The sequence below is a fragment of the Mustela putorius genome, unplaced genomic scaffold (assembly GCF_011764305.1).
Source record: "Mustela putorius furo isolate JIRA1106 unplaced genomic scaffold, ASM1176430v1.1 tig00000145_pilon_pilon_pilon, whole genome shotgun sequence".
Taxonomy (NCBI): Eukaryota; Metazoa; Chordata; class Mammalia; order Carnivora; family Mustelidae; genus Mustela; species Mustela putorius.
Window position 1 is genome coordinate 5,256,593 of NW_025421294.1, and position 12,794 is coordinate 5,269,386.

Consider the following 12,794-nt stretch of genomic DNA (forward strand, 5'->3'; position numbering starts at 1 on the left):
GAAGGAAACAAGTGCCCAATGATATTTTTCTATCTGAATTCAGAATTTGGAGAACATTTTCTAATTCTATTTTGGCTTTCTAGTCCCTTTTTAGAACTCCACTGTAATTTTTAGACTCGCCTATAAGTTTAGGGGCTCCTGCTATAACTTTGTTGGTCAAGATTTGGTAAAGATTGATTTGTTTAAAGGGTGCTGAGAGCTGAGAGTAGGCTATTAGGAGCTCCTTTTCTTTTCCTCAGCCCCTCATTTCTTCATTTTGTATGGCAAGCTGTCTTAAAAAGCACTCCAGTTACATCTTTGTTATAAAACAGATTCCTTGCGTTGTTTGTCTTTGTAGTTTTTCCTGAGGTGACTCTAGTTTGGAGGAAAATAAGGCAAAACCATAGCATGTCAGAGAAGAGTTGATAAGATACAGAGTTAATGTGATACAAGATAAAAATGAGACATTCAGGAGAAAGAAAGGGGTTGAGGGAAAAGTTTGTGAGAATTACCATTACATAGTGTTGAAAATGGTGTTTAAAGATAAGATTTGAGGAGAATGAAATAAGCTGGTTCATACTTGGCCTAATTTGAAAAATCATAGTTTAAGTATAGTATAGCTTGGATTAGATAACTTTCCAAGAATCTTTTTATCTATAGAAGTGTGAGGCTGATAGCAGAGTAGGTTGTAGGAAAGGAAAGAATCAGAAATTTATACATGAAAAAGAAGGAAAAAGAGTGAATGGGTGGAATAAGACATAACACACACAGAAGAAATTTAAAAAGGTAATGTAGAAGAATCATAAGTTTATGAAAATATGAAAGTCACTGAAATAATGCAATTTTCAACTTTCTTTTTAATGTCTCAAATGATTAATCTGAACTTATGCTAAACATTTTGTTATGAACAGGTAACACAATGTAGAGCAAACACATACATCAAGGTATAGAAAAGAGTTCTATTAATCAATTCTATATAGAAATGGAAATTCAATATAGTTAAGGAATTTTACCTTGAGTGGAAACTTAGGTCTTTTATTTTATTTATTCTCTCCTTTTTTTTTTTAAAGATTTTATTTATTTATTTGATAGAGATCACAAGTAGGCAGAGAGGCAGGCAGAGAGAAAGGAGGAGAAAACAGGCTCCCTTGCTGAGTAGAGAGCCCGATGTGGGGCTCAATCCCAGGAGCCTGAGATCATGACCTGAGCCAAAGGCAAAGGCCAAATGGTCTGAGCCACCCAGGTGCCCCAATTTTTAAATTATTTTCTAAGATTTTATTCATTCATTTTTTTGAGAGAGCACATGCAAGTGAGCTGGGTGGTGGGGGAGGAGCAGAAGGGGAAGGTGAGGGAGAAGCAGATTCTGTGCTGAGCAAGGAGCCTGATACAGTGTTCTATCTCACCACCCATGAGATCATGACCTGAGATGAAATAAAAGGTCGGACGCTTAACCGCCTGAGCCACCCAGGTGCACCTCAGAAACTTAGGTCTTTTATTTTATTTTATTTTATTAGATATTTTATTTATTTATTTGACAGAGAGAGAGGGAACACAAGCAGGGGGAATGAGAGAGGGAGAAGCAGGCTTCCTGCTGAGCAAGAAGCCTGATGTGGGCTGGATCCCAGGATGCTGGGATCATGACCTGAGCAGAAGGTACACACTTAACCAACTGAGCCACCCAGGTGCCCCAGAAACTTAAGTCTTTTAGATTTATCATTCCTGATTTTGATATAAAAACAATTTTATTCTATATTATATAATTCATGGCTAAAACTGTGTACTGTTTTTAATCCATGGCTGAAGTCTTCTTTCTGCTCATAATTATAATAATAACCTAAAGAAGAAAACTCTTTAAAAAGTATGTATCATGGTGGATATAGCAACATATAAGTTATTTTTTTTATTACTATATCACCTCTTCCCTTCATCAGTCAGGGTTTCTATTGTTTCAAACTTGACCTAAGTTTATATGGTCAGGCAAACTTTGGGTTTGGTGAGAGAGTGTTGTTATCAGTTATAATGAAGGGAAGTTTTAGATCAAATACCACTGAGCATACAAATACTTACTAAACAGACAAGGAGTTACAAAATAGTTGATACTTCTGTTTTATAAGCTTCATCACATTCCAGCTGTTATTTAGGATACTTTGATAGCACTTTGCATGAATAATGCATTCATATATAAAATACAAAAATGCACTAATATATAAAATATGAAATATAAAAATGTGCTTATATATAAAATATAAACATATTTTAGGGACAAGAATTCTACTACCCTTATATTTGTCATCTGGCACCATAATCCTTCAAAGCAGTGAGTGCACACACAACACCAATTTCAGATGCTTTATATAAATGTACAACTTACAAAGTTTGTTGCACTCTTGTACATGTTCATGAAGATGGGGTAGTGTTTCTGAAATATTTTGATCAATCTACAGATTTGAAACATCACTAATCTTTTTTCTTCATTGAAAAACATCTTTTTCAACATTTAAATAATATTCATGAAATTTATTTTCAATTATCTCTTGTGTTGCTCATTAGAGACAGGCAAAGCTGAAACACCTTCTGATTAAATGTTAGCTGTACAGAATTGTCTATAACAGAGTAAAAATCATTATTTAAAAAAAAAAAGATTTATTTATCCCTTAGAGAGAGAGAGAAGTGGGGGAGCAGAGGGAGAAGGAGAGAGAGAGAATCTCAAGCAGACTCCCTGCCATGTGTGGAGCCTGGTGTGGGCTCAGTCACAGGATACTGCTATCATGACCTGAGCAGAAATCCAGAATTGAATGCTTAACTGACCAAGCCACCCAGGCACCCCTAACAGAGTAAAAATAACTATAATTTCCCTACTCTCCCATTGTTTCTTTAGATACTCACTGTTACCCTCCCAGATTTTCATCTATATAGAAAATCAATCTGTATATGCATTTATATAAATATTAAAAAAAAAAAAAGACTGTCCTAGTATGCAAACTACTTTTTTTTTTTCTACAGAAAAAAAAAATCTGGTTTGGTATTCAAGGAACATAATAATCTGTCCTCCCAACAAGAACTCTCTACACTCATTTTTCAATGTTTTATTCTATACATACAGTGTTTCAGCCTCTCTGGACTTCTCATAGTTCCCTGCATATGCCATGCTCTTTCCAGATTCTCTCCCTTTGATTATTCCATTCTTTACCTAGATTGCCTTTACTTTTCTTTTTCATCTGGCTAAATATTTAAAATCTACTTGGTATTAATGGAAATACATAAATCATAATTTCTCTTGGTGAATATAGATTAGGGAAGGATACAGTGTGAATTGAATGCAAAGGCCACAAGGAACTGACATATCTCTGTTTTATTTAGTATCTTACAGAGAATTCTATAGATATGTTAGAGGATTAGGAAAAGTTGAAGAAAAAGCAAATACAATGATCTTAGTCTAAGATGCTTTAACTTGCATTATTTGTTGATGACTTAAGCTTTTATATAAGTATTTTGAGCAGTCATGATAGTATGAAATAATGTTCATCATGAGTATAACATAAAAGGTGTATGTAAAATGAAAGCAGTGAGAAAAGACTGCTGTGAGGGGGAAATATAAGTTGTATTTGCCTATGATCTTCAAAGTTTTTGCCAAGTTTACCTCCTAAAATAATTTGGAAAATTGACACACAACTTTCACATTTTAAAGTTGCTATCAAAAACACTTTAAAATAAATTTAAATAGTTAACAGAGATTATAGTTAAAAATATACATTGTATGTATATTTTAAATACATTTTCTCAAAACTTTGGAGTTGTCTATTTCCTTGAATCATGAAAAATGTTCACCATATAATCCATGGGCTAAATCAATGCTTATTGCCAAACTACTTAGCCACGTCAGACTTGACAATCAATAACAAAACTGACTTCATTTTTTAGATCAAATAAACATATTAATACACTCCATGAAAACCATTTCACTTCTGAATTCTAATTGTGAGATAGCTGTATAGATTGATTTGTAAGCAGTCAGAAGGACTGACAGAAAGACAGTCTTGCCAGGATAAAATAAGCATCATCCCCTTTCGTTTTTCTTGCTTTGTTCAAAAGGATTGACCCCAGGATCAATGCATTCTTGAATTATCTCTTTGCTTACATTCTGGAGACCTTTACACCCAGGAGGCAGTGCACCATAACGATGTTTGGGATGGGTGAGAAATAAGCTTTCTTTTTTGTAAAGTAGAAAGAGGGCAGTTGTGAAAAGCAAAAGAGTAAAGGGAGGCTGGTGGCTTGCAAGTGCTTGCATTCTCAGGCAGATCCGTTTTAGGAAAAAGCATATATGGAATTTGAGAATTTCGATATAGATTCCATTTAGACATTTATATCTGCATTACCCATGAAAAGTCTGTTTACACTCTCCTGAGGTGGATTGTGTCTTCTTAACATCGTAGGCATTATACAGTATAAATTGATTTTGTGACACCCATAATATATTTTCTGGTGGTTTGGTAAATATACCAAGTACTTTTTCTATCACTTACATTCAAGAATGTACCAGGTATTGCTATTCTGTGGTTTGCGAATTAAAAGCCAAGAGGGAGATGAGTATGTGAATGCTCAGAAGAGAAAGCTATGCAAGAGGAGAAATCCCTTTCCCCAAATGTAAAGTGTAAAAGATGAAGAGTTTGAAACTCTAAAAATAGGCAAAAGATATCTTCAGGGATTTTAATGAGTTCAACAGTGCAGTTGTATGCTGGATGTGATATTTGTTTTTTGACAATACATTTTGATCTGGTGAACAAGAATGGGATTAATTATTAATCCCTTCCCCAAGTAGTGCGTACTAACCATTATTTATATACAATCAATGAACTTACAACTGGGATTTTCCTGTAGCATGTGAAATTTCATATTTTACCTGAAAAGCTTTTCACTTCTAGCATAAAACATAGCCAAATAAAAATGGTCAGACTTTTTAAATTTATTTTTTATTCTCACTTTAGAAAAGGAATATTTTTTATTTTAAAGATTAGTTTACAAGAATATTATAAAAATGCTTAAAATAGGTTTTCAAATCAATACTGATTTAGCATTCAAAATGGAATATATTCTAAATACACAACATTACTTGTGGACTTCATCTTTTGTATTGAGTTGTAATGCAATGTAACATAAGTTTAGCCAACATTAGGAAAGCTTCTATTGAGCTAATTGTTTAGCTGTTTGCAGATTCTGTAAAAATATTTGTATTTTAGCTATGCTAAATTTCTGGTATGCAATGTAGTACCAATTTTATTCCCATTCCTGTATTGTGCTAATTTTTTTAAACAAGAACCTGTGTTAAAGTTGAAGGAATGCCAGATAGTGCTTATAGCTCAGAAGTATAAAACACAGTCTGTGGTATAATAAAAAAAATATTCCATCAAGTTCAGAGATAGGGGATAAGAAACTACCCATTTGCTTTTTTGTAGAAGCAGTAGCAATCTGTAGACAAGCTATTCTAGCTTCAAAACAGTATGGTAGATGGTTTTATGGAACTTGCAATTACAGAAATCCACTTTAACCTTTCTTTCTTACTGGCAGGTGTCCCATTGGCTTGCAGCCAGAGGCTGTGAGTATAGTGCAGCCAGTGTGTCCCCCAGAGTGCTGAAAATGCCCACACTCCAGCTGGCTGCTCATAATTGCACTGATTGTGGTCTGACAACCCAGAGCTCTAAGAAAGAAATGTGATGAATATACGAAAATACTTTACAAATCTGATCAGATTACAAATTTCATCTCTCTTTTTTCTCCTCTATAGATATGATATCTGCACTTATAAAAATAAGCCCTGTGGAACATTGGGTAAGTTTTTTACAAAGGGAGGACAGTCCAGATTGTCTTTTTGGTCCAGTGGATCTAGTTTTTATCATTAATTTGGTCGTTTTCCTTTCTGGCACATCTGAAATTACTCCTATAAATTGTTAAACCTGACCCATGTGGGTATGTCACTTACTAGGAAACAAGTAAAATGATGACTAGAAACAACTTAGAAGATGATTCTAAAATATCAAGCTAGGAAAGGAAAGGGGGAAAATTGGGGGTATACTTAAAAGGGAGACATTGTGTTCTTAATATACCTTGGTACAATTTTTTGGAACAAGTACATTCCTATAAATGAAGACATTGGCAATTTTCAGTACCTGAGCAACAATAAAAAAAAAATTGTAAAATATTTCAGCCAGCAGTAGAGAGAGAGGACAGGATTATCTTTCTTGTGCTTCCCAAATATTTGTTTTTTAAAAAGCATTTCTGCAGTATTCTAGAATTTAAAACATCACGTTTTGTTGTAGAGCATAACTTCCTTCTGGTTAAAAGTTAACTGCAAATACAAATGGGGGGAAATGATAGCTTTTAAGTAGACTAAGTTGTTAAGCAACCAGAGTTATTTTTAAGAATGGGAGGGTCTTTTTTTTTTTTTCCTAAGGTAATTTTTTTAGTGTCATAGAGACTTGCTACAGACTCAAAAGTTAAGCACCTGAAGGTGAATTTTCTAGTTTCTCTATGACAAGTCTGTTTTCTTGTCTGTAAAGGAACAATTCTGAAATCTATTCCTATGCCCCTCATAAGAATTTTGGGAAGATCAAATTTAAGTAGAGGTGAGAGAAAAGGTATTACCCAATTTCCTGGGGAAATTAAAAATCAACCTCTTTGTAGAGATTAAAATTTCTCTTGATTTTTATCTGCCTTCTTCTATTCCATTTCCCTCAGGGTTTAAGTCTAAAGAAGAAATCCCAATTAGCCAACGATCAGTATTTAGGGTAGAGAAGTTTGCTGGTTAAAAAGCATAATGTAGAAAGAGCTTTCTCTGCTTAGAGATTTCAAATAAAAAAGATTTAGTTTTTTAGGTTAACTAGAGCAATACAATCCTTTGGAAAGGACCCTGAAGTGGAAACTGGAAGCTATCAACTGGCTTTGACATTTTCAGTGCATTATCTTTCCCACTTTATTTAGGTCTTTGTTTCTCAATTTCTTATCTATGAAGTAGGAGCAGTATCTCCCCTTATGTGACAGGGAAATTATAAAAATCACTTAAAGGAAAAGAAAATGAAGATGTTTAATAAAGAAGTACTTTAAAAATGTACTGGTATTATTATTTGTTGTGGAAATTATACTGTTTAACTTAACCTGTCTGTTATTTTTTAATATCTATAAGCATTTGCTAAGTGCTTGATCAACTTTAAATACGATAGACACTAAGCTTCAAAGGAGGTATAAGCTAGAGTTTGTATTTTCCCTATATACACATATTCTGAGGAAATACATATGTATATATCTACCCATTCTATCCTGCTTTATGAAGGTAGATTGTTTGCACTGAGATGTATTCTTCATTAGGACATTGGTAATAACACTGCCTGTACTTATGTTGTTATTTTTACCAAAGTAGATTCAAGATATGCTTCTACCATACATCTCTTTCTTTCCCAATTATATTTCCCAATTTTATAGCTTATTAATTTCCAAAATCAATACATTAATACTTTGATACATGTCAATGCATTTTCAAGCTCAGTATAAATTATTTTTCAAATTATAAACCATTATGGATTGTTTTTTATACTATCTCATGGTGAAAACTGAATGACTGTGTATAGATACATATGTAGACTTTCATATGTGAAAAATACATCATCAGTACAGAATTGGTCAGGTTTTTTCTTTCTGGATGGTCATTCTGGCAACTTTCATATTGGTTTTTATGCTAATACTTGCAAATTATCCTGCTTAGTACCTTTGATGACCAATTGTAACATGGCTAACTAAGTAGATTTAAGGGTGCAAACTGTGGCCATCAAACTGAGGAAATCTAAATGACCCAAATAGTAATTAAACCCCTATTAACACAATCACACGTAAGAACTTTGACAGCCTCAATTTTATAGGAATAGAGAAAGTTGTAGGGGTTGTGAAAATAGATTAGCGTCTTAATTATTTTATTTCAGTAAACATTTAGCTCTGTATTTTTAACTAATAGTTATTTTCCAAATACGTTCTTCCTGAAGTTGTTCTTTTAGTAGAACAACTAAGTTAATTTTATATCAGATAGAGATGTAAATCTGTGCTTGCAAATACACCTTGGGGAGTCATTGAGAATTCTCTGTTAAAAATATTACCATATGGTATATATCAAACGGTCACAATAACAACAAACAAAAATTTAACCCATGGAATAATATATTTTGTGACATATAAGAAATGTTAATTTAACAATAATTACTCTTTAGTAATTCTTTTTTAACCAAATTTCATAAAGCTCAAAACAGAAACAGTATTCAAACACTGTGGCTTTGTTCTTCCATATCATGGATGATATTGAACTCAATAGCTTAGCCAGATAATCTACTAAAAACTTTTTTGGTATTCTTTCTCTCCCAACTTTCTCTCAGTGGAATTTAGAACTAACATTTATTAAATATCTTTAATTACCCCAAAATTTAAGTCACTTTGCCCCAACTAGTCCCTCTTTTTACTTCCTCTTCTTTAGGTCCCAAGACTTCTAAGTAGATAAAAGGGCACAACAAGGATAAAACTAGTATTTACAATAATTCAGAGGCAGAAATCAACCCTTTCCCCAGCTCCTGCTCCTTCCACATAAAACAGTAGGAAAAGCAGTCTATTAGCAAATCTAGCACAGACCTCAAATCTGTTCCAGTGTGGCTATTATGTTCATATTTTACATTAGAAGTTACAGAAAAACAATTTCTTTAGCTTTCTTGTCAGTAAAAATATTAATTGAATAGCTTTTACTGTTCCAAGTTAGTGTCACTGGGAGATTATACATAGCATGGAACATTGCTTACTGCAGTCAGTAAATATTCATTGAATTAGACTCAAATCACTTTTTGTGGTTAGATAATTATTATTTGGATAATGATAATAGACTAGTAACATATAAAATGTTTTTCCTACTTTTTCTTCAATTTCTTTTAAATAACTTTCATTCCTATATGTGTTAAGTATAATTTGGCATCTGTTTCCTTATAACACGTGACATTTTTCACACAAAAATTCTTTTTTCTGAGTACTGTTTTAAAGTCATGTACTAATTCACAGGGCGTGATACTCATTTGCAAGTAAATATGAAAGCTTTTACAAGCTAAAATTCCCAAGGGAGGAACATAACATTTCACTAGAATCAGTGAATTAACACTGTAGTTTTGGTTTATTAGTAAATCTAATGTGTTGAAGGGGGATGGGAAAGGGGATAACCACTTACTGTGCAAATGTCTTTCTTTCCATTAAAATACCTAAATAAATTGTTGCATCACTATCAGGACTTCTTTCAGAAGATTAAAAAAATGCAAAACCTTCTATTTTTAACAGTTCTCATTTTTCTCTTTTGAATCATTCATTTTTGCTTTTATTAAAAAATGTCATTAAAAAACATTTGGGATTCCCTTTTTTTGGTAACTAAAAAGTTGCTTGTATATTTTTATGAATCCACTAAACTTAAACAGATCTCTTTAGAAAAATAATGTGGATATATTTTGCTTTCTACAGCCTGAAGAATGTTAAAATAGAAATGCTTTCTTGAATTCCCTCTTCTGGCTCAAGTTACTAGGTGGTCCCAAGTTACCAGAAGTAAAATTTATAAATCTAACCCCTAGTCTAGACATTTTCCAGCACTGACTGCAGTTCAAAAAATATTAATGTCTAGCCGGCAAAGTGAAACTCCCCCCAGTGATTTTGCAAATGACTAGAAAGTTAACCTTTTGCCAACTGCTCCTTCTGTGCATGGAGGTTATTAAAAAGAATCCAGGCATTTATAACTATGGGCTTTTTAAGACTGAAACACCTTGGCTTGACCCTTTGTGTCTCCTTCTGTTTATTCAGGCTTGGCCTCTGTGGCTGGAATGTGTGAGCCTGAAAGGAGCTGCAGCATTAATGAAGACATTGGCCTGGGTTCAGCTTTTACCATTGCACATGAGATTGGTCACAAGTGAGTGAGTTTAAGAAAATCAAAATAAATTTTCGAACTCCACTCTTTTGAGCAACTCATAACTACTGTGTAGAGTGCCTGTGCCCAAACATGCTTTACTGCCTTTTTGTCTGATTTCAGTAGAGAATGTTATCATTTGGGGTATTGGGATAAATCATCTTAAGAACTAGAGACTTGTTAAATAATCTTTCTGATTCAGTGACCCATATTTTTAGAGTGGTGAATGAACCACACTTAAGTTTTGTTATATATATTTAAAATAATTTACCTTTAGCATGGTCTGCTTATCACCCAGTTCCTCGAAGTTAAATTGTTTAAATGATCTCTTTTCCTCAAATGACAGTACCTATATATTTTAAAATTATCATTGATACCACTACCATAAAATCTACTTTGACTTTTCACTCTTCATACAGCTGTGAACATACTTTTTCCAGACATAAAGTTTGTGCAATCAGTGCTATGTAACTTTTATGTTCTCAGGTGTAATATGTCATTGAAATAAAAAAAATAAAAAAAAAAAAAACACCAAAAACCCAGTCCAAACTGATGTTACAAAAAGTAGTGAGAGATCATTCTCATCACATTTTAGGAGTATCTGGAGTTCTTAATATTTGTTTTGAATAATTCTGTGCCCCAAACTGTCCTTTGGCTATCCCCCCACACGCACACACATAGCAATAAAATCCTTACTTTCTTTTCTTCAAACAACAGGCAGTAGTAAATGTAAAAGCCTGCTCATGTGGAAGGAGAGAATTTTGAAAACTTTAAAAGGATAGTCAAACATTTTCAACTAAAACAAGCAGCCTACTTGCAGGAACCCCTGACATTTGTATGATTTAAGCTTTACAGTCTGCTTTTTGGTAGAGAAATGGATGTGGAAAAAAGAACAAATGAAAATGAATGTTTAGTATATGCTTGCCTCAGAGGTCATTCCTGAGATAAATCTGTAGTTCAGCTTTTTTTTTTTTTTTTCCAAATTGGAGAGTGAAATTGAGTCAGCTGTTGCATTATTTTGAAGATCGTGATTTAAATTTTACCAAATTAGTGTTGATTTATGTATAAAGGTGAGTAACCAAGTTTAAACCTATTTGATTCAGACATGAGGAAAAGTCATTGTTACACTTTTAACGAAGGCCCAGAAATATTGGTATTCTAGTTTTCATTGCAGTAAATAGCCAAAGAAACAAAAAGGGAAGGCCCTTCTAACCAGTACGTTTATCTTCAATGAACTTAAAAGTCTGGCTCATTAATGACTGTCATAATCTTATGCAACCAGACTGAATTTAATAGGTTCTGCTAGATTCAATTAAATTGAAAGGTTAGGACACGTTAACATACAGCAGATGAATAATGTGTGTATGAGAGCACTGTTACCTTATGCAGTCACAAGTTAGTCAATGTCAACATATGCATTATAAGTCTCCTTCTTGTATGTACTTAAATAGCTAAGGTAAGGGTTTATCTCTCTTTGTATCTTTTATTTTGATGAAGATTCTAACTGACCAGCTAGATTTTTGTTGCTGTTATTGGTCTCTTGAGTAATTCCTCTTAATTCTTCCTAAGATGAATGGCATATGCCTTATGTAGGGGATTATGAAAGAGAAGTAGAATATGAATTAACCTTTTAGGATTTATATGCTTTGAAGTAACTTTATTTCACAGCTAATTCTTGTTTGATAATGTGACTGCTTAAATGAGGAGGGGGAATATACAAAATGCTTTATATTGAGAGCCAGAAGAAATACTTCCACTTAAAAATGTTATTTGACAAGCAAAAAATCAGCTGTCCTTCTATGTCCAGTTGATTAATATGTCCGTATCTTCCATTCCCTTTTCCCCAGACAACCTGGGAAGGGTATGTTTAACATATATTTTTTGATATATCAAATTATTATTTGCTCAGTTAGGGAAAGTCTCTTTTATGAATGAGGATACCTTTACTTGTTTTTAAGATCTTAGTGTTTAGCTTTAAGAAACTTAAAAAGTCAACTCTGGCACAACTCATGGCATCCCTAAAATACTGTGTTCCCTGTTCTTCCTGAGACAAAGCAACAGCCATGGTAAATATGTCAAGTATAGTTTTCAGTTTAAATTTATTGAAGTTTTATAACTTGTATCATTTAGTTGGATGGATGTTAAGTGATGTGATGATATCTGCAGATTTATCACAATGAAGAATTTTTTTTTTAAGATTTTATCTATTTACTTGACAGAGAGAGAGAGATCACAAGTAGGCAGAGAGAGGTGGGGGAAGCAGGCTTCCTGCTGAGCAGAGAGCCCAATGTCAAGCTCCATCCCAGGACCCTGAGATCAGGACCTGAGCCAAAGGCAGAGGCTTTAATCCACTGAGCCACCCAGGCACCCCTGCAATGAAGAATATTTGATATGAGTTACTGAGAAGTGCCCCCACTGAATCACTAGACTAGTGGAAGATTTTCTAGTATTCTTTACAGTGTGTAAAATATGGTTTTGCACCCACTGTATACTTGTGTAGGGATGGATATACTATCTATTTTGAACAGCTATGGGATAACTTTTTTTTCTTTTGCTAGGCCTTAGTGACCATTTCTCTTTTTTTTTCTTCTTTCTTTCTTTTTTTTTTTTTTTTTTTTGGTGACCTGTATGGGGATCAAATTAGCAACAGTTTTATTTCTCTCTGTGCCTTTGTGAAAATAAGAAATTAATTTTTTTGTAAAATAAAAGATTGAAGGTTTATGCTATATTTAAATAACATGTCTAGCTTTAATGTAGCTATAAGCCAAAGGTAATTAATGAAACCTTACAGAAAAGAATGCCCATTGAAAGATTTTTTAATTAACTATGTAGTTGCTATAGGTTTCATCAATGG

At 33.3% G+C, this 12,794-nt stretch overlaps 1 protein-coding gene across 4 annotated transcripts in view; it reads left to right on the forward strand.

The window, feature by feature from the left end:
- Positions 1 to 12,794, forward strand: part of ADAMTS6 (ADAM metallopeptidase with thrombospondin type 1 motif 6) — a 304,096-nt gene that overhangs the window by 127,904 nt on the left and 163,398 nt on the right. For all 4 annotated transcript variants that reach the window (XR_006605319.1, XM_004764549.3, XM_004764548.3 and 1 more), the window contains 2 exons: positions 5,762 to 5,805; positions 9,838 to 9,943. Coding sequence is in view for 3 of the 4 variants with exons in the window: in XM_004764549.3 (XP_004764606.1) it covers positions 5,762 to 5,805; positions 9,838 to 9,943 (150 nt within the window). In the remaining variant the exon portion in view is untranslated. The remainder of the gene's footprint in view (positions 1 to 5,761; positions 5,806 to 9,837; positions 9,944 to 12,794) is intronic.